Genomic DNA, 27,170 nt, shown 5'->3' on the forward strand with positions numbered 1-27,170 from the left:
TGGAAAAATGTACCATAAACATACATGCTACCTAACATGATAGTAAGAGTTCCTTTTACATAAAAAGCCAATCATTTCAAAATATATAGCATACAAAGCATAAACTCCAAGCACTTTTCCAAAGTATGTCTCTCAGAGTCACTTTCTAGTGCAATATATGCCTGTGGTTTGCTGAGGTGTCAATATAGAGTGATCATGGAAGAAAGGTTGATTTCATTCAGGTTCTGAAAATGCATGAGTAGACATAGGAGTCAGAAGGCATGGAGGACACCGTGAGAACATGGCCAACTGAATCGATTAAACAGGGCTCATCTGGGCTCACAGAGACCAAAGCAGGTAGCACAGGGTCTGCATGGGTCTGCTCCAGTTCCTCTGTGTAAGATGATGACTGTTAGCTTGGTGGGATTTGAGGAACTCCTGTCAGAGTGTGTGTCTCTGAGTCTTTTGCCTCTTCCTGGGCCTCTTTCCTGCTATTATGTTGCCTTGCCCAGCCTCAACAAGAGAGTATTTGCCTTGTCTTATTATATCTTGTTTTTGTCATGTTTGCTTGTTGTTTCTTGGACACCTGCTCTTCTTTGAAGGGAAACAGGGGGTGGGGTGGATCTGGGAGAGAGCAGGGGCAAGGTGGCAGGAGAAACTGGTTAGGACACATTGTATGAGAGAAGACTCTATTTTCAATTAAGAAAAAAATATTAGCATTCAGGGGTATCACACTGCCTAACAACTAGAGAAATCTAAAACTATCTCATGAATATATTAACACACTAATCCTAATACCATAAGACATGTTGAAAGTTATATAGATTCTACTCCAAAACTTCCGTAAATGCCATTAAAAACGCTGAACACTGTTGGGACACATAATATGCACACTATTCAACCTAAAACTTGAGCCTTAAAAGTCTCCCATAAAATTTTTACTTACATTTACATGATACAGTTGGCCTCAAAGGCAATAAATAGTGTTTCTATCTGATTTTACTCAATGTAAATCTAGCTTTCGTAGCAGCTCTTATACCACTACAATGAAGTCTCCACTACAATGGAGCTGTGTACAGATGGTACTTTATGTGAGAGGGATTTTTACACTATGTTTCATTCTACATATGTCATCAATCTATGGACAAACGACCCCTAATAGCCCAATATATTCTACACGGGGTCCCTGAAATGTTAAAAAATCTAAGTATATCAGTATGTATTATATCATCTTACCATCTTCCTCAGTCAGTATGATTATTGGCATGCTCCGAACTCCTTCACCTTTGAGTGTACTAGCAGACACCTCAATCACATAATGGGTATACTTTTTCAGCCCTAAACAGAAATAAACAGATAAATTAACACAACCACTATATCCTGTAATAAGGTGCAAGAGGTAAACAATCCAACACTCTTCCAAAAGTAAAAGCAAAGTAAACTAGGATTGATTAGCAGTCTGAAAATCCTAAAACGGGGCTGTGGAGATGGCTCAGTGGGTAAAGTAACATCTGTACAATCTTGGGGACTTTAATTCAAATCCTGAGAATACATGTAAAGCCAGGCACAGTACTGTGTTAACCCAATGTTCTCATACAGAGATGGGTGGCACAGACAGGAGGGTCCTCAGAAGCTCAGAGGCCATCTGACCTGGCACATCCAGTTCAGAAGCAAACAACAAAGAGATTGCATTTCCAATGAGGAAAGCACAAATACTTCTAACCTCCACATGTGTGTAGTGGCACAGACACACACACACACACACACACACACACACACACACACACACACACACTCACATGCACACACACACCTTTCCAGGATGAATACAAGATACAAGACATTGTAGAAAATACTATCTTAGAGTATTTCTACATATGACTAACATAAATTCTCTTTCTGTTTTGCCAAAAGGAATTCTCACTCTCAGTATGTAGATACTCACAATGACGTTATTTTTAACATGTTAGGTTAATATTTCATGGTCATGCTGTCACTATAAAGGTAAATATCCAAGAGTAGAATTGTATCTCACCTCTAATGTTCTGAGTCAAAGAGGTTGTATTTATAGTTCTTGCCTCACTGCCATTACCTCTCTGGAGGTAAATTGTGTATTTTTGTATGATGCCATTGGGAGTACTTGGAGGAAGGAAGGATATTTCAATCTCTCCTGAGGAAATGTTTCTGTAAGTAATATTTTCTGGTGCACTATCAGGTACTGAGGGAAAATGAAGATAAAATTTTACAAAACAGTTTCACCCTAAACTTGACCAACTAAAAGTATCATATAATTTCAAGAAGATATGTAAATACAAGAACCAGAGTTACAGTGCTACCCATGCTAAATAGACTGAGGTGTGCATAAGCCACAGCTGCTAACAACTGTAGAGGGTTAAAGGTCATCTCAAAGTGAAATACAATCTATGATTCTGCAGAGCAACTTTATATAATTTTGGAGGAGTTTCAAATTGACATTATTTTCACACAATGAATAAATACACTATGGAGTCCCAAATAATTTATGAAAAAATGACTAGAGTCATTTTAACAGAAGGGGTTGTATTAGCAGCAGAAGTCAACCAAAAAATTAACAAGAGCAAAAGGAAAAACTATTCAGACTCTCAAAACCCCAACGAGAATACAATGAGTACATCTTATATATACTAAATTTTAAACAAGAGAGCATGGGTACATTTTGTGGCTGTCCTTAAGTATATTTAAGATAAATAGGGAAGGGAGATAATGTGGTTTATTATAATTTCAAAAATTAATACCTACAGTTATTCAAATCATATCTATATGTGTTCTTAAATACATACAATCTATGTAACGTTACATGTTTATAATCTTATGGCAGCCCTAACTTTATTCCAAATATTTATTTTTATCTTCACAGATAAGTGTTTTTCTTACCTGTCATAAAAGAAACACATCTTTGCTACAAGTTGATACATTTTTCAAAGAGTATTTGTCAGAGAGGAACACTCACGGTTACAACAGCACTGGCTTAAAAGTTCCTTCACAAAGCAGTTAACAATAATGGCTATTCAATGAAGCAATTAAATAATGCAAACTAAATCTCTAAACATTATTGCATTTTATGGTCCTATTATAAGACTTTTTTCTCTGTGAAGAAAGGAATTTAACATTTTACTATTGGTATTCTAAATATAATAGACATAAAATTCCTACTTACAAACATAGTAAAGTAATAAGATTCAGAAATCCCTGAAAGTGTTGATACAATATCTTTCCCTCAGTGTTTGCCAGTTATGGGGGCTTATTATAACTAAGGCATTAGGAGAAAAACTGACACAAGAATGCAAAAGCGTCTAAAACTCTAATAAGAATACAATTTAATACATAGATATTAGTAGCAATATCTAACAATATAATCCTATTGTCTCATCCAAAGAATTCCAAATTGTTAGCGCCATTTCAAACCAATGGGCCACATTTACAAAAATTCTCAGCAACCACCATAACTGTTTCCGGCATCTTCTGTATCCAAATAAAAGTTTAAATCTGCTGAGGACACGAGCCCCAAGAGAATGGCTTTGCTTCTCTATCATAACCCAAGTAGCACTATGGCCCAAGACCTGGCAAGCTATGTTTATGATGCCTCTCTTCCTTGCAGTTATTTTTGACTTCGTTCCTCCTAAAGACCTATAGATCCTTTACAATCATATTCCACTTGGCATCAGGCATCGCTAAGACATACTCCTAGGTCACATTACTTAAATAGGTTGTATCATTTTTCTAAGATGGTCTCATGATATAATTTCTGCAAAAATCTTAAAGACTTTTTGCCACTCAGGAAACTAGTTTTTTCTCTACCACCTTTAGAGTGGTCAACATCCACACAAATGATGCAATCCCCTAAATTCTCCATCCCTGGATCTCCTTAAGTCTAATACTATTTTCTTTCACTTCATCTCAATGCTGGCTTTCAAGGCAACATTTAAGACGTTGTGATTACCAATGGTAATTAGTCTTCCTCTGTTTGTCTGCTCCCTCCTACCTTTATAGTCTTCTGACTCCTGTACTCCTGGTCCAAAAGCTCTTTGCCTTTCACCAGGTTTTCATTGCCCACTCTGTTTGGTGTGACCTTATTGGCTACAATTAGGCTAGTTCCCAGCATCTGCTGTAATTACTCCCCAGAGACCTTCACCAACTCCAGTTTCTGCCTTACTTTCCTGGCTAAGTCTCAATATATGTGTGACCCAGCTCTATCCTATACCATATGCACATTTCCAGAGAAATGCCTGAAAATGGCTGCATGAAGTATCTCTCCTTGTGGAATAGCCCCACTTGAATGTTAAAACCTGAAATCATGAGTAGATCTTTTTCACTCCTGGTTACCTATATTTCTTTTGGTTACTTCACTCTTCTACTCTTTCATGTGCATTTATGCCCTCCATTATCTACCCTCAGAAGACCAATAAACTTTCCCTTCCTTGTTCTGACCCGATAGACTTGTATCCCATTTCATTGATAAGGAAAAAACAAAACAAAACCCAGAAGACTTCTTCCTACCATAAATCTTATAAACTGCCTACCCCTCCTTCCTGCTTTCCAAAGCCTTTATTCTTCTAGATGATATTTCCCTGTTTTATTCAGACTTTACACTTAAAATGACCTAGAAATATACATAAACACACCTGCATTGTAATACTATCTTGGTAAAAATAAAGTCAGTTTTCATAAATACTTGTCCCCTCAAATATGGTTCCATTCTTTCACTTAATATCTAAATGTTTTGAAATCCCAACTTCTCTTACATATCATATTCTCTAAATCATAACTTCAATTAGGTGTTCCCCCTGCCGTGAATTCTACTTCAGTTAAGTCACTAATACCATGAGCTCTTACACAGCACCCACCAAATGCATGTTTTTATCCCTCTTCACCTATCAAGTAAGTAGCCATGGGTTCTTCTCCCGGTTCATAAGTGACTACTAATGCTTAGGTCTTTATTGATTCTGCCTCAACCCCACAATATCTCTGTCATGTATTCCATGGTATGTTATTGCTTCTTGACCTATTTTTCACCCTTGGTCCTCCAGGAACTTTCTTTTCTTTTGGCTTTGTATATCAGAGATATATGAATCTCTTCCAACTTATGGATTCTTTGAGATTTAAACCTATTTGTTTGATGGCCCTTTACAGACACCTACCTAAAGGAGAAATAAACTTTCTCTAAACTGACCTCTTGAATTTCTCTCTCACAATAAATGGCACTATATTTCGTTAAGATACTCAGGTGACAACAGTTCAATCATCGTACTTTGTTCCCATATATAATACGTCCATCAGAAGCCTTCTAATAGCTTTATTGTATCATGTTAGTGTGTCATTGTTATCCAATAGTTTCACCTCAGCAAGAATCATCAGATTTCCTAGACTGGCACACAGGCATCAGCTCTACCCACTTATGCCTGTTTGTATTTACACTGGAGAGAACAGTCAGCTCCCTGCCAGCAACACCCAGCTTGAAAGAGACAAGAGTTTCCTTCTTCAAGCATAGAGCATGTCTTCCTACTTCCAAAATGTAGCAATTTCTCCTTGTGGAATATGTTCTTCTCCATAGTTCTCCTTATCTTTTCCCATACAAAGAATTATAAATGCATGCGGGTAAATGCAATCTTCTTAGTGAGAATTGCTCTCTGCCTCACTTTTAAGTTATCATATAATTTTAATTTTCTTTCCTGGTGTGTGTGTATGTGTGTGTGTGTGTGTGTGTGTGTGTGTGTGTGTGTGTGTGTGTGTGTGTTCATTTCTTCACAGAAAGTATCATTGCTCCAAATCCAAATAGGGTTAATTGATGAATTTCTGTGACCTTTCTACAATGTCAAATTCAAGAAAAATATAAGGATTCTTTTAAAAATTCTTACTCTTGAGCTCTCCTTGGCTCCTTTAGGTCTGTGGATTATAATATGGCTATCCTGTACTTTATGGTTAGTACCCACTTATAAGTGAGTACCTGCCATGTGTGTCTTTCTGGGTCTAGGTTACCTCACTCAGTATGATCTTTTCTAGTTCCATCCACTTGCCTGAAAATTGCATAACTTCCTTATTTTTAATAGTTGTATTTCATTGTATAGATGTACCACATTTTCTTTATTTATTCTTTGCTTGAGGAATAACTAGGTTGTTTCCAGTTTCTGGCTATTACAAATAAAGGTGCTATGAACGTAGTTGAGGAAGTGTCCTTATGGCATGTGTAACATCTTTTGTGTATATGCCCAGGAATGGTATAACTGGGTCTTGAGGTAGATCTATTTCAAATTTTCTGAGAAACCTCCAGATTGATTTCCACTGTGGTTGTACAAGTTTGCACTCCTACCAGCAACGGATGAGCATTCCCCTTGCACCATATCCTCAGCAGCATGTGCTTTTATCTCACTTAGAAGAGAAATAGACATCTGAAGTAGATGGACAGATGGAACTGGGTGGAGAGAGTGATGGGGTGTCTTACGAGTGTGCAGAGAGCAGGATTGGGGAGGAGGAGAACAGGAGAGAGAACAAAAATCATTTGGAGGCATCTCTAAGACAAGATAGGCTTTATGGGTAGCCCTAGCTGAGACTTCTAGCAGTGGGGGCTAAGGAGATGATGTCATCACTTCCTGTAGTCAGGTGGGGCTTCCAGTGAAAGGCGGGGGACACCAACCCACCCACAAAACCTTTGACCCAAAATTTGTCTTGCCTACAAAACATGTAGGTATAAAGATGGAGCAGAGAATGAAAGAATGGCAAACCAATGACTGACCCAACTGAGACCCACCCTATGGGAGAGAGCCAGCCCCTGTCACTATTAATGATACTCTGTTATGCTTACCCACAGGAGCCTAGCATAAATGTCTTCTGAGAGGCTTCATCCAGCAGCTAATGGAAACAGACATGAGACCCACAGTCGAACAATAGGTCAAGCTCACAGAGTTCTGTGAAAGAGCGGGAAGAATGATAGAGGAAGCCACAAGGCTCAAGACCACCACAAGAAGACCTACAGAGTAAACTAACTGGGCCTATGGGGGCTCACAGAGACTGAACCACCAACCAAAGGGCATGCATGGGCCAGACTTAGACCCCCTACACATATCATGTATACATATATCATACATCCATATAGCATATATACAGAGGGCCAAAGTTAGACCCATGGATGCTCCTTAATTGTCAGTTCAGTCTCAGTGAGCCTTTGAGTCCAGTATAGTTGATTCTGTGGGTTTTCCTGTGGAGTTCTTAACCCCTCTGCCTCTTTCTCACCCTCTTTATCAGGGCTTACTGAGTTCCAGCTAAGAACATTTGTTCTTATATTCAGAGATACGTGCAGTCTTCACCATCCTCAAGGAAACTTGTCCTTGCAACAGATGGAAACCACCACACCAATCAAAATGCAGATTTGTGGTGCCCAGCTCCACAGCCACAAAGCAAATCCACATCTAAAGCTCATAGAACAAGTGGAATAAGGGGCAGAAAGATTCTAAGAGCCAAAGAGTCCAGTACCTTGCTGTGAGATTGCGACTCCCAGTAATATCCGAAGTTATACCCATAAAAATCTCACCAAGGGGATCACTCAAATGTGAGCTGAACAAGAATGACACCAATGAACATGCCACACGTGGGAAAGAAAAGTCCATGAGACCTTAACCCTACACAAAAAAACTACAGCCAGTGAGGAAATCTGGGAGTAGGGAAGGGATGTCATACCAGTTGTTTTCCCATAGCCAAAGAGGCAACCTTGAAAACATACATACCAGTAACATTATACAGACTGAGCAGCTAGTTTTAGGAATATATTGTAGGGGTGTACATTGTATGTATTATCATCTACCTATCATTTATCTATCTATTTATTTCCATACACACACACACACACACACACACACACACACATGCAATATCACTAGTAAGAAAAGAGGCCATGAATTTGAATGAGAGTGGGGAGGGGTACATGAGAGAGTTTTAGGGAGGAAAGAGAAGGGAGAATGATACTAAATTAAAATCTCAAAAACAATTAAAGAGTGAGACCATGCCTGGTACTGAGAACTTTATATAACTATTCAGAGGTAGAGAAAGTGTGGTTCTGGGAGGAGAAACTACAAAATCTCATTTGCTAAACCAGCATTATCGCTAACAACAATCTATAAGCTTTTGTCCTTATACCCGCAGAGAAGTGTATTCTTGACCCCTCATCAAGGGAAATTTTCTTTACAACAGATGGAGACTATGACAGAAAACCACAGCCAATCAATATGCAAATCTGTGGAGCCTAGTCACAGATGTAATTATAGTTTAACTAAAATATTATTCTTTTTAAAGTAATAATTTTAATTAAAATATAATTACATAATCCCCTTCACTTTTTTAAAAAAAGGAAAGAAACGCCTCTAATTATAAGGGGGCAAGCTATTTCCAATGCTGTGGAAACAACGTATTAATGCAGTATAACTTGAGACTTTAGAAGATGCTTTGGAAAGGTGTGCCTTCAGCGTTGCTTGCCTGCCATCAATAATCAGGACAGAGATACATCCGTGAACTCAGCAGGACAGTCTTCATGTTTTATTCATATATTCTTCGGAGATAACCAGAGCTAAGTCTTCAGGCACAGAAATGACTCACTGATTTTGCAGAGTGAAGATACTCTGAGAATTTTCTCAGCTAGCATTGGAAGTATCCTGATGGTAGTAATAGCACATTGACATCTACCAGTTGAAATGAACTGAATCTATTTAAAATCTAACAACAAAAGATGTATTTGAGTTGTGATTATTAAAAGGCTGTAATTACGAAGATACCCTAAAAGCATTGGCTTGGCATATAAAATTGTGAGGCAATAGACAAACTTAAAGGATGTTATTCCTTAAAATGTAAAAATTCATAAAGTTCTGTTCAGAATTTTGGCGTGCATACGTGTCACACTCACCCTAGTAGTTATTTTTCCAAGTCAGAAAAGTTCAAAATTTACATAAAAGTTTACCATAAAGAATGTTATATAGAAAGAGGGAAAGAGACTCTGTCTATCCCATTAGAGGATTCATTTTTATTCATTTTTTCCTTATCTTAGTAATTACTGTACTCTAAGCATAAGAAAACTAACCTGTACTAATCTTCCCTATTTTAACTCTATGTATTACTTCCAAGAATAAATAAACTTGAATTATCTAAACCCAATGAGGCTCTTGAACACATTATTAATTCTCTTACTTACAGTTAGCAGAAGCATCACATCAATGAGTTACCACAACAATTATACATAAAGCTTAAGGGAAATGCAGGCCTTTTATAAGAAAAAATTATTTTAATAATATTATTAGCTTCTAAGAATAGAAAGATAGCTATTTTGAGCTCACTCTTCTTTCGGTGATATCCTAGAATTCTATTGAACCCTTCTTCTGTCAGGGGAGCTAAAGCTAGTAGCTCAACAGGAGCTAGGAAATCTCACTGGTGTCAATCCCACTGTCTTCTACACAGGCAGCTAATGTGCAGGAGACATTGCGACTACTTCTGCAGAGGAGTGGGCCTCTTGAGCCTTGAACACAATCCTCCATGAGATGGCCCCCGGTTTCTCAGGAGGCTGTCAAGCCAGCCCTGTGTGACCCACCAGAACAGGTGGTCCGGGAAGTCAGGGGTAGGTTTTCCGATCCACACTATTATTTCTTAGCTAGATCAGCAGTCTAATAAATGAAGCCTGAAATGGGGCTCAGGAGACCCCCCATCAAGCGTTAGCTTTACCTTATCCGCTGTGATTTATTGGTCATTTTATTAAAATAGCCCTACTTTGCCTTGTCTACAGAAAGTTCAACATGTTTTCTTAAATATTTTCTGGGACTAAAGTTCTCGTTTTAAATTACATATCAAGTTAAATTATTGTATTCACTTATTCATGCCTTAGGATGAAAGTTGTAAGACAGATAATGAGATGGAAATTAGTGTACTTTTTCCAATACAAAGTAAAACATCATATTGTCTGCAATGTCCAGAAAACAATTTTTTATAATTCACTATTAAAATGGGGTACCCTTGATATGATTATCACTTAATAATTAAAATATCTGATAAGCACTTTGCTCTTCAAAATCACAATAGAATTGAACTTAATTTTCTTCCCCATGCTATGCAAATCTCAGATAGCCAACGACCACCGTGAACCAAGAGATCCTCCGTACATTTTATAATTTTCAGCATGTGCTTTGAGAGCAAAATGGGCTTTATATGACTAATGGGCTTGGTTTCAATTCCAGCTTTATCACTTGCCAGCTGGCTAGCCTTAAGCAATTAAATTCCCACTAGTTAATATGAACTATGGGGGGAAAGGAAACCATTTCCTTCTATTGTGCTGTATGCAAAATAGGTTTTGAAACATTGTAAATGTTTCCAGAATGAATGACCCTCATAGTGCCTCGGTTATTCATGATGAAAAAACAATAACTTAGTGCAGTACTCTACTCCAGAAATACGATGATAACTTACATAAACGCCAGGAACAGAAACTGTGACACATAACAGCCATTCAAAAACAAACAAAAAAAGAAAAACAAAAGCAAAAATATTGTAAAATAAAACCGAGTAACAAAAGAGCAATTATCCTTCTAAAAAAAAATTCTTCCTTTAGGCTCAATAGTCATAAAAGCAACAAAGCATGGCAATATGTAATCCAATATCAATTAAGTTTAGTTCAAGGGTGTAACAGCTCTCAATGCTATAAAGTACTCCTTTCGCTACTCCTAGTACTGCAGTTGTAATTATGATCATTATTCTATATAGGCAATGTTGCGACATCTCATTATATTAAATCTGTGCAAAAAAAAAAAAAATCTCAATGGATGAGGTCTATTGCCTTGCTAGATTTCTAGATCTTCAAGGTCAAGGAAAGAATTTCATACTTATATATGGCTAACCTAAATGACGTTGCCAATATTCAACTATTTGTGACCTCCAAAATGAGAACTTTATGGAGTTCAGACAGTAGCTAGTCACTGTAAGTTTATTCATTTGAATGTGTAGATGAAACAGTTTAAGTCCACAGTTAGATCTTACTTAACATACACCGCAGATTTGGCCTGATAGTAATTGCTCCAATGTGTGTTCATGTCACATCAAAGAAAATAAACCAAGATTATCAGACAAAGCATTATGTCTTGTGCTAATTGTGCAGTCACCACTGAAACTGAGATACATATGACTTTGATGCTTGTGTTGTTAGTTGGAGTAGCCCACCACACCTCTCTCTGCATATTCCACAGGCTGTACAGAATCCTCCTGCCCATCCTACACTCATCATTAAGACCCAGGCTGAACTAGTTTTCTGAGTGTGTCTCTTGTTAAAGTCTGGGGTCATATTGGATGAGTCCTTGTTGTTTTTTTTTAATGGTCTTTCATTTGAACAATTCACTGATTTTTATTTTAAAATAATTTACATGGGAAATAGGAAGTAACAATGAAGTTTTTGTCTCATAAAAACACAAACAGCATGGAAATTGTCGTTCAAGTTACTATATAACTAAGAATTATTAAGCAAACAAACAGGAAAAACTTACCAGCCTCTGAAGTCCTCACAGAGAGTAATAAGGATGACTGGTTGCCATGACCAAGTCTGGTATATGACCGGACAGAAATGTTATAGAGCGTATAAGGTTTCAGTTCACTTAAAATTATGTTTGTGGTTGAGCTGTTCTTTATAAACAAGGTGTCTGCATTTTGGTAAAGCACCTCGTAGGCAATAATAATCCCGTTAGGTTTTTCAGGTGGGGACCACTGCAACCTCATTTCACTTGGAGACACATCAGTTACCTTGACATCTTGAGGTGATGATTCTGGCTCTAGGGGTGATAGAGCAAAACTTTAAAACATGTGCTTAATGTTTGTGGTTCTAGACACTGACACTTCCATGAGGAAGAGTCAGCAAGAGAAAGTCATCCGTTCTTTCCTGGCCTGTTTCCTTCCATCTGTCCTTCCTTCCTTCCTTGCCTGCTTCCTTCATTCCTTAATTGCTTCCCTCCTTGCTTGCTTCCTTCTTTCCTTGCTTCCTTCTATCCTTCCTTGCTTGCTTCTTTCCTTCCTTGCCTGCTTCCTTCCTTCCTTGCTTTCTTCCTTGCTTGCCTGCTTTCTTCTTGCCTGCTTCCTTCCTTGCTTGCTTCTTTCCTTCCTTGCTTGCTTCCTTCCTTCCTTGTTTGCTTCTTTCCTTCCTTGCTTTCTTCCTTGCTTGCTTCCTTCCTTCCTTGTTTGCTTCTTTCCTTCCTTGCTTGCTTCCTTGCTTGCCTGCTTCCTTCCTTCCTTGTGTGCTTCCTTTCTTTTTATGTTAAAAATATAGTTTCTCTTCTTACCATCTTCTGGAGTTCTCACGAAGATGTCATTTTCTTCTGACAAAGAACTTTCCCCAACACGAGTTGAGGCGGCAACTCTCATTTTGTATCTTGTATATTTCTTTAACCCTAAAAGACAAAAGAAATATTGTTTAAAATCTCAAAAAATAGCATCCTTAGCTTAGTGCCATTTACCATAGGGACAATGTGAATACTTTATTAGGACTGGGTTTCTAAGTCAGCTAACTCTTAGTTTCCCAAATGCCTCTGGCTTCAGGGTTTTCCATACATGTGATATTGGAGATCTTTCCTGTAATGTTAAGGCATTAACCTAAAGCTGAAAAAAAAAATTGGCACACAGCAAGGAAAATTGGCACACATGTACCCTGGTTTCCATGTGAGTGCACTCATTTAGGTCCTCAATAATGAATTATTTTCACATACTAAATACAATAATTCTTAGGTTAAGTGTATTTCTGTAACAGCTGTGCTAATATTCTTTTCATTTTGTGTAGAAAGATATAGTTAAAGAAATATGGTATGTTGTCATTTCCACAAACATGTCTACAACATCCAAGTAGGAAACATCCACAAAATCTGGAACATGTCCTGCAGCATCTAAGGTTCAAAGAAGTGCACATTTTCCATCAAAAGAGTAGGAGTACAAGAAGAAACACAACTTTTCCTTCTACCTGTGATGAGAAAGCTGTTATCTACAGTGGTCATCTGGAACGCTCTGTTGGTATCCAGTTCCATGGCATAGATTGTATAATGAGTGATTTTCCCATTGGGATATTCTGGAGGATCCCAATATAGCAAAATAGATGAAGAACTAATATTTTTATAGTTTATAATTTGAATGGAGCTTGGCACTTGAAAAGAAGAATGAACAGTCAGTAGGAATGAAAAAGCCAAAGTATTAATCACATGAAAAATATTCACAAGAAATTGTTCAAAAGGAAATGCATTTGTACCTTGTTCACGTGTCCTAACAGTGAGAACCGTTGGTGGTCCTTCGCCCATGATGGTGAAAGCAGATACACTAATCGTGTGCTCAGTGAACGGTGCAAGATGCCTGATAACATAAGACACCTGCTCAGCGGTGATATCAGTAATATACTGATTCTTGGTGGTTACTATTTTAAATCAACAAGAAAAAAAGAATATTTGTATTTACCATCAAAATTATTTTTCTTCATAAAACTTAGTAGCACATTCTGCATTAATATCTTCATATGCTATCATATGCAGAATGGCAGACATATGATTTGTAGTAAATATGAACATTCTAGACTTCCTACCATCTACAAACATCTCATTCCCATCGCATGGCTTTGTAAGTTGTCATACAGTGTCTTAAAACATAATAGCAGTGTTTTGAAAAAAAAAAAAAAAAACTTTCTAAGAAAGACTGACATTTTTTTTCCTGAATTAAAACACTAGGCAACAATATAAGAAGGAAACATTATAAGTCACTGCTAAGCTTTAATCGCAGATTTAAAAAAAAAAAATGAACCTTTTGTTCAGACACAAAATTCATTAACATTTACCAGTCCCAATGATTGCTTCAAGCAAGTATTCTTGCTTAGGACTTAACTGGCACATGCATGTGCCTGCAAAAGGTCTAAGATGTTTACTTTATTTATAAATATTGCCTATGAATTTTTAACTAAGGACTAAGCTAAATTTGAAATACATAAGGGAGCAGCTGTATTAAAATCTGTGAGTCTTTTAGGTTATAGTGTTGCTCCAGTCAACTTTGCACAGGAAAAGTAAATCAACAAGAGAAAGGTGTATTGATTGAAATGTCATTTTCTTTTACTAATTCTGCCATGAATGGAGGAGCATCACACTTCTGTTTTGAATGAGGTGCACACCAGATCATGCAGGAGGCTGTGAAACAGTATGCTGTTTCTAGCTAATATTTTCTAATAACCAAAAGCAGCAGTGTGGCACTGTGTCATCTAACTACATACTTTCCATTTGCCATTTAGAAACAATAAGATTGCTTTAGAAACAACTCTCCCTTTAGAAACGATAAGAACCACTGACCCCCGAAGAGCAAGTGTGCACGCTAATGATATCACCACATACCAGGGACACCTACACCTGTTTATTACGCCATGCACTAGAGTTGTAACTTTCTGACCTATTTACCTCTAGTGACATCTGAAAACCTATTTGTCAAAAGCTGCAGAGACTGCCCGGCCTGTAAATGATTTGAAGATATGTTAATCCCTCCCCGTCACACCTGCTTTGGCAACTGTAATAACTGATTGTCTATGCAGCTCGGCTAGAGACCCTAGGGTGCTACTTTCTCTAGGAAGAAGGTCAGATGGGTTGGGAGGGGCCAGCCACCGCTTGTGTGGCCTCTCCATTTGTTTCATGAGGAGGTTTTCTGACACTTAAAAAGAAATATCTGACTCCAGCCCACAGACCATTAATAACATGGTTGAACTCTAAGCTCAGGTTCATATCTCTGCTAGAAACTGGTTTCAAAGCCGTTCAGAAAGAATTAAAATTTTATCTACCAATTGGTGAACTTTGTTCAGCCCTAGTCCCAGCAGGAAAGCCATTGTGTGGATGGCTGCTGTATATGAAGGAAGCCAGGGAGTGCAGGTCGGAAGACATCTCTGCTGAGCCCTCATAGAATCCTATCATTGGGTCCACTAGGTTCATCATTTCCGGAGACATGGGGTTGCTTATATACTGTAATGAAAAGTTGATATTTACAAACAATAAAAATGCATTCAATGCTCCATGACTTAAAAGTTTGTCACCTTGGAATTATGCATCTTAAAAGGAAATAATATTTCTATGACTATTGTGTTCTTTACTTTCCAAGATTTTGTTCTCAACTAAAATCTTGCACCACAGTAACATAATATGATCGCTCTAGTTCCTATTAGATTGATACTGTATTTTGGGGGAAAGAAGGTATTAGTTTCAGACCTGTATTATTTTCTTCATGATATAATTAGACATTCCATACAATGGTTTCATAGCTGAAGCATTTTAACTTTTCGGTCCACAAATAGTAAGTATTCTTAGCATATTACTAAAGCAAGTTTTGTTTCCTTATCTAAGCACCCTCAGTCATATACTACTTATGAGTGGCTACATATGTGCTTGCTGTCAATAATAGTGATATTATAATTTATACATATATATATATATCATAATTCAATCCAAAGAATTACAGACAAAAGAAACTTTGAAGGTAACAGGTTTCAAGCAGGGGTCACCGCCCACCTGCCCACGGTTCTGAGGTATAGTGTCAGTAACTGTCCTTGTTCCTGCCTTGTTCCTCAGTCCCAATCCAGTATAATGGAGAAGGGCAGAATAGAGGAAAGATGATCTATTCAAATGCTGTATAAAATGTTAACTTCTAAACAAATTTTAACCCCTATTAAAAGGTATTTCCGCAAGAGATTTAGGAATCACAGAAACATATGGACTTTGATTCTAATTTGAACATAGTGACGGACAGAAACATTTGATTATAGTGTAGATTAGATGATGTCAAGACAATAATCTTCCTAGTTGTAGCAGTGGGGTTACGCAATGGATGAAAATGTCCATTCTTAGGGTATCAAGTCTCTTCTTGGCTACCTGCTGTCCTTCCTCTGAGTGCCACCAGGTCTCCCCCTCCAGGGGACATGGTCCAATGTGAGGCACCAGAGTACGTGAGAAAGTCATATCACACTCTCCACTCAACTGTGGAGAATATTCTGACCATTGGCTAGATCTGGGAAGGGGTTTAAAGTTTACCTCCTGTATTGTCCTTGGCTGGTGCCTTAGTTTGAGCGGGACCCCTGGGCCCAAATCTGCCTATCATATTGTTCTACTTGTAGATTTCTAGGACCTTCTGTATCCTTGATACCCTATGAGAATATACAGGGGTAGGTAATCCCCCTCAGGAACAGTCATAGGGGAGGGGAATAATGGGAAAATGGCGGGGGAAGGGGGGGAGAAATGGGAGAATACAAGGGATGGGATAAACATTGAGATGTAACAAGACTAAATTAATAAAAAAAAAATAAAATAAAATAAATTAAAAAAAAAAAAAAAAAGAAAATGTCCATTCTTTACAGACTCATGCCAGGTGGGCTCTGATCATTGCTTTGTACTAGGACACCTGCCTACTAGTTTCTTTTATGTTTTTGGTTGTCTTTACTGTTGGATCCAAAGCCGGTTTTCTGTTTTCTTTGTTGTTGTTGTTTTTGTTGTTGTTGTTGTTGTTATTGTGTTCAGTGTTTTAAAAGTAATACTAATAGTCAATGCTCAAGAAAAAAAAACTCAGAAAGTAAAGAATTTTAGAGTAGTTCAATTAATTTAAATACCTATAAAACATACCATTTAAATGCCAACTTTTCTGAGCTTTTTTAAAAAAATGGATGAATGAGTCAAGAGATCTCCAAGTCTTCCTAATAACATTACTAAAATTAATTTTAAAAAAATCATCCAGAATCTGGGAAGATGGCTGAGAGAGAGAAATGCTTACTGCATAATCAGGAGGCCCTGAGCTCAGCTCCCTCTAGCACCTCCCCAAGTACCAGGCAGTGTGGTAACCTCCCTGCAATGTCCGTGCTCAGAACAGGCTGCCACGCTAGACTAGCTTTCTATGTTGGCCCAGGTTTCATTGTGAAAATCCCACCTCAAGAAGCAAAGTGGAAAAAGACTGAGGGGATACCTACCAACAATCTTGGGCCTCAACAGACTTATGAACATACACATGCTCCCATACACATGTGAACGTGCATCCACACACGCACATGCAAAACAAAAATAGTACTGAGGAGACAAATGGGTGCAGTATGTTTACTGATCAGCCAGTGTGACCAAAGCCATGAGTCATGTGAGTTCAGTGAGAGATCCTGCCTCAAAACTAAGACCCTGTATTTGAAGATGCAAAGGTCCTTCAGAGAAAGTCAATTTACTTTAAGCGTGTGACCCCTGGTAGGTCAATGGCACTCCAGTAAATATCTTCACACCCTGAACTACATGGACAACACAAATTGAAGTTGAAGAGCTATTAAAAATAAATTAAATTAAAATAAATAAATTAAATTGAAGGCATGAAGTTGGGTAGGGCAGGAAGGTAGGGGTGGATCTGGGAAGAATAAAGGAAAGAGTTAGGGTAAATATGGTCAAAAGACATTGAAAATCTCAAAGAAATTAATTAAAAGATTATAGAAGTACATTAAGCAAATGAGAAAGACATTCTGATATCAACCTCCAAATAAACACACATGGGAAGGCTCACCCATAACAGGTATACACGGACACAGACACACACACACACACACACACACACACACACACACACACACACACACGCATATATCATCATCACCACCACACCATCATCACCATCATCACCATCATCATCAATCATCTTTAATCTTGGCCCCTAAAGTATTTGGGGGGAAAGTAGAAGACACCCATAAAACACCCTTATCAGCTAAAGAACCTAGAAAAGAGAACCTGAGGCAGGACAAAGTAAAGATTTTTCTATTTTCTTACATCTCATTTGAGCTCTGACTCCACAGAGAAATAAATGGGGAAGACATGAATCGCAAACAAAGGATTCAGAAACACTCTGGTATTCCAGCCAATAGGCTACGTCAGAACCACACAGCTGTTGCTACTATCAATCATTTGCCCTCTGACAAGCTACCATTCACAAAGCACTATGGAAACCATGAGCTAGCACAAAGAGCTTCACCTTGTTGAACTGTGATTCTGCATTAAATCTCTCAATAGTTTCTACCACACATCAAATAAATTATGGCCAGGCAACCATAGCATTCCCTCAATTAACTAAGTTGAGCACACCTATTGACAAACTGCCATTTTGATGTCAGAGTTGGCTTGAACACTTTGACTCCAAATCTCACCCCAAGTCTGATTTTCACTGGAAACTCCATCTTAAACCTGGGCAATGAATTGAATCTGGCTTCCTATCAACCTAGAATATTAGAGATTATCAGTAATTGTTTCCTGCTGTGAATAATTCTCACATGTTGTCTCTTTTAAAATGGCACTAGGTTAGATGTTAGGCTCTTGTAGAGAGAAAAGACAGCAAATTTTAAGAGCAAAAAAATACCAGATGGAATTAGACTTTTAAAAATGGAAAGGAGTAGCGAGAAGTAAGTAGAAATAAAGGAGCTAGAGTGGAAAAATAAAACCATTGCAACACTTACAATTTGACACCTACTGAGTGCAAGTGACTGGAGTTGAGAACTGCTGACACTATGTAGTAAGTAATTTTGTTGCAAGTCTTACTCATAGGCTGCCCTGTACATTAAGGGATCTTAGCAGCATTCCTGGAGCCTACCCACTAAAAGTTAATTCCCAGTTGTTACAAAGACAATGTCTTCAGATGTTACTCTGTGCTTCGAAAAACAGCTAAGTTGCCCCTGCTTGAGGACCACAGAGTTAGGGGATGTCACAATTCATCAACATGAAAGGCCTAGCATATGTTAAGAAGGAATCCTTGGAATTTATGTGAAAGAAGTGGAAGTCTGCAGAGTTAAATTCCCAATCCACCTGAATAAACCAGCTTGATTTCACATGTAATAACCTTCATTGCAGCAAGCAAGTGGGGTTCCTATCAACTTAGCCTCACTTGAGTTCTGCTGGATTGAATTAATGGGATGTTTGACTTATTAGGAGATACTTTTATTTCAATATATCTTTTGTGTTCCTATCAAAAAAAAGTGCTGTAAGAGGAAAGTTTATAGCTAATATGTTTAAAAGCATTCTAAAGGATGCTGCTAATTCTAGACAGTACTTCGGTGGACAAATACTTCAGGCTTTAATCAGGCTTTGCTTCATCACTGTTCAATATTCTCTTGCTAAGGCATTCCTAGCTAACCAGGCGCCTCTGTATCAACTAACCAGCTCTCTCTTCTGGGTCATCAGGCAAAAGATTGATGTACCTGAGAAAGTTGTAGAATGAAAAGAATTAACGATAATAAACTTTGAAGTATGTGATGCTAGCAAGCAGGAAGATGACAACTGGAAAAAGGTGCCTCAGGCAGTATCAAAGTGTGATAATCAACTAACATCATTTCATGGAGAGATGACATTAGGGGTCTTCAGACTTCAGTCCTATAAGAATATGGAATCCAAAGAAATTAATTTTAATCTTTGTTTAAAGATTGAACAAAATTTTACATTAATGTAGAAATTAGTTCTGCTTGGCATGGTTCTAGTTTAACTCAATACAGAACACCATACTCAGTTTGGTGAAAGGATTGTGGTCACATTATGAAGTATACACAGAAAAACGACTCCGTAGAGATGATCTGGAAAACAGAGCTAATGAAAATGGATACTATTGCTTAAGAAGCCTAGGTCCATCAACAACAAAGAGTTAAATCTTTAGGTACTGTTGTATTACTATACAGAATAGTATAGTATAAGATACCATATCTAAAATAGAATGTTGAACACTTGTGCCCATGAAGTATCCCTTGATTATACTAATGAAATTTCAACTCCTTTCTACTGTCGTTTGATCAAGTCAGTGACAGCAAAGTGGGTCCCACTGTATTTTCATGATCTCAAATCCCCATGAATCACTACAATAAATACTACTGCTCTAGAAAGGTGGGCATGACTAGAACTCAGGGATTTCTCTCGTTTCTTTTATCTTCCTTTCTTATTTATAGAAATATGGATTGAAAAGAAAGGAGGAACATAGAAATATATAGAGATGATAGGACAAAAAGTAGATTATTGAACCTACATCTCAACTTAAGGCCTTAATTGTTACTCACAAACAAGGTTATTTTTAATTCATTGTAAAGAATTTTGTATATTGATGCAAAATGAGTTCAATTTTGATACATTGGTATAGAATTCAAATTCAAAAATATTCTTCACACACATTAGGCATAGTTCTACTCTAATATGAGGTAGTACACCCATACAACTCAATTATAATACACAATTTACTTCTAATACTTTGAAGGTGCTATTGCAGGCTGTTTAGGATATTAAGTACTGCAAGTTAATTGTTAGTTGATCAACTCATGGTCATGCCAATAACTAGTCTATTTTCATTACAAGAATATACACCCCAGGTTTAACAGATAGATATAATTCTATAGATAGATAAAGTAAAATAGTTAGTTAAGGTCCTCAAAACCTCATAGACCTACAGAATATGGCATTTAAAGATGCTTTTATGAGTTTAAGGATCCTTTGCCAATAAGACCGCTTAACTCCTGACAACGCCCAGTCTACCTCAAAGAAGATGATGAGTATCAAAGAACCTCCTTATGGAGATGGCTTCAGATGTGGCAAACAAGCCACTGGGCAAATGTTCTTGTTTCTAATGCAGATAGAATTTGGTCTAAAAGGGGGAATCTGGGATGTAGGCAGAGTCAATGGCCAAACTCTGCCAAGACAGGGTAAGCAAGTCCTCAATAGTTCCTGCCTCACAAATATGACTGTCAGATATATTGGACAAGAAGGCTGAAGACAGTGATCCATCATTATAGAGAGTTTTGGGTGACTGCTCAGGCAGCAAACTGTCTCTGTCATCTTCTCATTTTGGAAGCTGCTAACTTGCACTTCCTGTTTTCTCAGATAATTAATTTTATTCCTTCTCAAGTCTCTGATGGGTTGAAGATGAGCTATATTAGTTTTACAATTAAGCTTAGTTGTTTAGGGTTAAGAAGTTTTTAGGTCTAGGGCTGGAGAGATGGCTCAGAGGTTAGGAGCACTGACTGCTCTTCCAGAGGTACTGAGTTCAATTCCCAGCAACTACACGGTGGCTGGCAACCATCTATAACGTGATCTGGTGCCTACTTCTAGCCTGCAAGCAAAACACGCAAAAAAAAAAAAAAAAAAAAAAAAAGAAGAAGTTTTTAGGTCTAGATAGATGGTTTACATTCAGAATTGTAGACCCACTAAGAAAGATGTTTTCTCCAAGGTTGTCAAATACAAATAGACAAAACACTATGAATGTAACATTTATATAATTCCTAATTGTTTTGTGGTCCTTCTTGCTGTATGTAGTTTATTGTATATATATATATGTAATAACATAAATGTATATGTAAAAGTAAAAATAAAAAAACCATCACCAAGCAAATACTTCAGCCCAAAACACTAAAAGGATAAAAGATTCTTATTCATCTACATGTCTTCTAGGTTTACCAGAGTACATAAGACTGCATAGTGGCTAAAAACAAACAAACAAAAACAGTGTGCCATAGTGAACAATGCTAAATGTTTTAAAGTTTATTGGCTAGCAGCTGCTTTTGTGGTGCTAATATCCCAATATCACAGCTCGCAAAATATTTAGTTGAGTCTGAATTTCCAATTGCTGATTAAAAGTATTATAAATGAGATTCAAATACAAGTTGAGAAGTTGAAATAAAAGTCCTCAAGTTCTGGTATTCAGATCTCAAACATATTTTCTAATTTTTGTTTAAATATGAAACCTAATATACTAAAGATACTGCATATTATTTTAATAATTTCTATGTAGAAAAAGAAACACAAGAAAACCACAAAAGTACAGTAGATAATACCTGTGAGACAAAGCATAGAATAGGTTTGTTTCCTTATAATTTCATCATTATGACATGTGTCCATGAGCTACAGAACAAAAGGATGGGGATGAAAGGAATGATAAAATATTATAATGACACTATCCATGCCCTGTCCTTGCTTTCCCTTTCCAGACCTTGTTCCTAAGAAGCATTTTAAGCCTTTCAGGTTTGGGTTCTATGTTTACTTCTAAAATCTCTGAATAAAATGCCTTTACTGTCTTTTTACTTTGTTGCTATGACAGGAAGGGACTAGATGATGACTTAGATACATATACAGCTTCTTCAACTGTTCTCGCATAGTAGGTTCTCACTATCATAAACTAGATCGTGCAGTAAGTATTAGAGTGTGCATGGCATCCTCAGTGAGCATCCTCTCAGCCAGGCCCTTGTCATCCACCTCCTGCTGTCATACTTCAGGTAGTTTCTTTGCCCTCCTGTTGCTGTGATGGGAACTGTTACTGTTACAAAGGTGATGGGATGTAGCCACATGGCATTATACAGACCTTCCTTTGCTTGTCTAATGAAGTAAAACACCAGACTGAATGGCCAGTTCCTCAGTAAGAAACTGTAGTATCTTTCAGGAGTAAAAAGTGGTACCAACTAAATTAAAATGCCAGTGAGAAGCCAAGGCCCTTGGTTCTACAGCCAAAAGAAAATTAAACCTTGCAAAACAATGATCAAGCTTAGAAGAAGATGATCTTTCAGTCAAGCTGCTGGATATGCCCTCACCCCAGCTAACTCCTTGACCGTAGCTTTAGGAACCCCTAAGCAGAGGTCTAGATTAATCTGTTCTGCACTCCAGCTGTCAGAAGCTGTGATGTAACAAGTGTGCATTGCTTGTAGCTGATGAGCTTTTGCCAAATTGTCACCTAACAGTGGGAAACTAACATAATGAGACAACAATGAGAGTCTATGAAAGACACTGCAATGCTGCATTGGGGATGACACGGAAATAAGACAGAGAGGCTCAGGAGTCACGCTCTGAAAGTAGAAGCAGCTGACTGTGTGACTCCTGAATGCTGAGACAATGTCATCATGTTCATTTTAAAGTCTTCTGAATCACTCTTCTTTAAGAACAATTTTCGAACCTTAATCATCCCAAAAGATGAAGTAATTCTCAGCCCATAGCTTGGTGCTTAAGCTTTAGGTCAGCCCCTCTTCAGACAGTGTCCTTGTCACTTGAAAACTATGAATTGCCCTGGCTACCTTTTTTTGGGTAGCCTATGGAACCTTCACATGACAACAGCTTTTCTGTCCCACATTTCTATTGCTAAGATCCTAATTTAACTTCCTATTCCCTGTTATTCTGTTATTCATTGGAACATTGGTTGTTTGGTTTGGTTTCCTCTTATTTTGTTTCATGGGACTCACATGAACCCTGGCAGAATCATCCCTGATAGAAATTCACAATATCAGAAATAAAAGGTAGAAAACAAGCATACAAAGAGGAAGCAATGATTGAAAATGTGAGAACATTTCTAACAGTGGCTATATTCAGGGTACATGGTGGTACACACTGGTTAACTTGGAGACCTGATATCAAACAAACAAACAATTACATAATAAAGTTCTATAGGATGTAAGAGGAATGAAAAAAAGAACTTTGAAATATCTCTGTAAAGGTGTTAGAAAATCGTAAGGACAGCTGTTAGCTTTGCTGTTTTCTTTAATCATTTAAACTCAAAATATTGAAAAGTTGCAGTATATAAAAGCAGGTGAAGAATTAAGGAACAAGGGTATAAAATGCTATAAAGGAGAAGCGGAAGCTGCCAAGGTGACTTGGTGGGTAAAGCAACTTCCTGAAAAGCCTGAGTGCCAGAGTTCAGATCCTCAGAGCCTACAGAAAGGCGGAGCATGATGGCACACCATGATGGAGGAAAAGGAAGCAGATATACAGATCCCTGCAAGCTCCTAGGGCAGCCATCCCAGTTCATGCAGCAAAACTCTGGGCCAATGAAAGATCCTACCTCAAACAAAAAAGTGTGAGTCACATAAGACTTCCACAAAAATGCATGGTACATGTGCACTTCAACCACACATACACCTCACATACAAATCACACACACACACACACACACACATATACACACACACACACTTTTAAAAATCATGGAAATAAAAAAATTTTTATAGGTTGGCATTTGTGGGGCACATGGACGGTGCCACCAAGAGAACTGGCAGTGGACTGGCAAGGTGGAACATGTTCAAAACCTGGAAATGTCAAACTTGACATGTAAAATCTCATCCTGAGAAGGCAAGGGTGGGACAAGTACTCTTTCTATTTCTGTGCCTGCCTCTAAGCAGGTAGCGTGGAGACCCGCCCCCCCCCCAAGGTGGTCAGGTAGTCAAATAGCTGGCACCTAGATGCAAATAGAGCCTCACAAGCACCTTAGCCTCAACCAGTTAAATATATTCATACCCCAAACTCCTCCCCCCACTACCCATGGTTCATATAACACTTGTGCATCCTGGAATGCAAGAACGCAAGGGTGCATATAATCTCTCTCTCTCTCTCTCTCTCTCTCTCTCTCTCTCTCTCTCTCTCTCTCTCTCTTCCTCCTCCTCCTCCTCCTCCTCCTTCTCTTTCTCATTTTGAGTTTTTGAGATAGGGTTTCTCTGTAGCCCTGCTGTCCTGGACTCACTTTGTACACCAGGCTGGCCTTGAACTCACAAAGATCCTTCTGCTTCTTCCACCCAGAGTGCTGGGATTAAATGTGTACCACCACCATTTGGCTGTAATGTAAATCTCAAGTTCAGAAGAGTCAGGCCACCATTCCCAAGATTAAACCATTAATAACAGCAGAACTAGACCCTAAGCCCTAAGCATTTGCCTCTGTACCTACACTCTTAGGCACCTTATCCTGTAATAGCCCAGGTCCATATTTAAATGCAGATTAAATGGCTCTGATAATCACGTTCCTTCCACTGTGCTACAGGATCTCCAGCTGGCCTTTCCAGAACCTTTTACACTTCTAGACAAAAACAGGTGTGTCTGGTTTGTCTAACAAATGCCACTAGCAAATTTGGGGAGCTTGTCACCCGGTTCAAAGAAAACCAAGTGTCTATTTTAAGATGTTCTCAGGAGGAACAAATGTTTAAGCTTATGCTGTTTGATGAGCTGCCAGCTAGAATATCAAACAACATATAACTCAGTATCCATCACGCAGAAGAAAGGATGCAACATAGGACTAAAGTTTAACCCGGGGACAATGTAGGTACCAACTTGGAATGAGAGGTGCTGGATAGCTGCATAGTGTTGCTGAGTCCCATGATAAAAATCAACGTCAGACGGAAAGGAAGTGGGCTACCAGAGCTAGAGCGAGTGTGGAGAGGGAGGAAAACATTACAGTAGCACTATAGGAGCTACAAATGTAGCAATTCCGAACTGAAAACAGCAGAAGCCGATTTCTTAATAAGTATCACACATATTTCTAGTGGCCCACTGATTGTGACTCTGGTCCTAAGAACACTTAGCCAGAGAGTGCCACAGGGAGCAGCCAACATGAGGACATGAGAAGTCTGGGGACGTCAAAGGTCCTCAAAGATGTGTGGCTGGCTCGGCCAAGGAAATAAAGCTATCAGCAGACGGCACTTCATAGAAGAGACAAAAGAAGAAAATAAGATAGCCACTCTGTTTAAACACAACATGTTAACAAGGACCAAGTCCTCTCCTGTTAAAGGGAACACTAAGATTTCTGTACATTTTGTTACATGTTCTCACTAATAAAGGCAACACTGAGGCCTCCAGCTTCTAGAGTTCAAATAAGACAGAGTCACTGATAGACAGTAGTTTTTTGTTTTTTCGGTTTTTTTTTTTTTTTTTTTTTTAGGTTTGTTGTTGTTTCTGCTCTTGTTTCTGCTGTTATTTGTTGTTGGTTTTTTTTTTTTTTTTTTTTTTTTGGGCGGGTTGCAACTGTTCTAAATTATAAGCCTCTGCAAGATCATTTAAATCATAATCATAGTCTCCATCTAACTCAATAAATTGGTTAAAATAATAAAACCCACATATAGAAGAAGTGCCTTCCGTCCTGAGTGATGGTCCAATGGACATTTTTCATAGGGAAAAGAGTAGTAACACTTAACAAGTCCTAAAACAAACTGTGATCTAGTTAATATCCCAACATATCTCAATTTATTTTACTTCCTGGTAGCAAGTTTGGCAAGACTTTATGCAGAAGTTTGGCAAGTCAGCCAAATTACCAGAACCAGAACCAACAGGAAGAGCTCAACAAAACAGGAGATGAAAGTGTAGTACCACATCTTGTCCAGTGAGCAGAGTATTTTCCATAATCTCTCCTGTCTCTAGGACTGACACTTGCACACGGTATTGGTTGATGATTCCATTTGGTTGTCGGGGTTTCCTCCAAGTAATTCTTATTTCTGTGGCTTCTACCTCTGTGATTTGTAAATCAAACACTGCACCTGGAACTAAAATATATATATATATTGTAAAATAGAACTAGTAATAGAAAGTGCAAAATATGCCCTAAATCCTTAGGCCATGCTATTAGATATACAAAGAGCTCTGGGAAAATTGACTGGAATAATTACTAGCATCTTAAGTGTGGCAAAAGATTCCTTAAATGCATGGAAATTTAAAACTAACTTGTTCTGATTTCTTCTTAAAATATGAGGAACAAGATAACATGGAATTATTTCCCTGAAACAAAATGTCATACCATTTGATCCAACCACATTGCTAAAACAATTTCCAGGCAAGGGCTAAACCACCTGCCTTCAGGCCTGACAACCTAGGCTTGAGCATCTCAGCTGGATCCACAGAACTCAGGATGAAAGGAAGGAAAGAATAGACTTCCCAGTGTTGTTCTCTAACCTCTACAATCACACCACAGCATGTGCACACCTCCAAGAGTTCACACACATAATAATAATAATAATAATAATAATAATAATAATAATAATAATAATAATAATAATAGTTATTATTTCCCAGAGAGTCTCTTTATAAATAGAGATAGCCAGTCAAACCTTGAAGTCTTTATAAAGATTATAACAACATACCCAAAACCACTATCTGGCATGCTCAGGATACAATGAAATATAGTTGACATGTGAAATCGGCTCTTAATTTAGTATGTGAACTTATGTGAAGACTCAACTGAATTTTGTCCACTGAGTTCACAAGTTAACCACGTGAGAACAAAGGTGTCCTAAAATAGGACAAGTAAGCAACTGTTGATGTAAAACACTAAGTAGTTAAAACAAGATTTGTGAATAAAATTGCCAAGCTGGGTATCTAGGAAACCTCCCAGTACCTTGAAGAAGATAAACCAAGGATAAGCAAGGCTGGGCA

The 27,170-nt window shown here is 38.0% G+C and overlaps 1 protein-coding gene across 1 annotated transcript in view; it reads right to left on the bottom strand.

Annotated features, from left to right (window-relative positions):
- Positions 1-27,170, bottom strand: part of Ptprq (protein tyrosine phosphatase receptor type Q) — a 185,832-nt gene that overhangs the window by 139,866 nt on the left and 18,796 nt on the right. The window contains exons 9-16 of the mRNA XM_051139929.1: positions 26,112-26,284; positions 14,816-14,993; positions 13,259-13,420; positions 12,977-13,156; positions 12,306-12,413; positions 11,520-11,801; positions 2,015-2,197; positions 1,216-1,317 (exon numbers count right to left, since the gene is read on the bottom strand). Of these exons, the coding sequence (XP_050995886.1) occupies positions 1,216-1,317; positions 2,015-2,197; positions 11,520-11,801; positions 12,306-12,413; positions 12,977-13,156; positions 13,259-13,420; positions 14,816-14,993; positions 26,112-26,284 (1,368 nt within the window). The remainder of the gene's footprint in view (positions 1-1,215; positions 1,318-2,014; positions 2,198-11,519; positions 11,802-12,305; positions 12,414-12,976; positions 13,157-13,258; positions 13,421-14,815; positions 14,994-26,111; positions 26,285-27,170) is intronic.

Source organism: Acomys russatus, chromosome 31 (assembly GCF_903995435.1).
Source record: "Acomys russatus chromosome 31, mAcoRus1.1, whole genome shotgun sequence".
NCBI classification, from domain to species: Eukaryota; Metazoa; Chordata; class Mammalia; order Rodentia; family Muridae; genus Acomys; species Acomys russatus.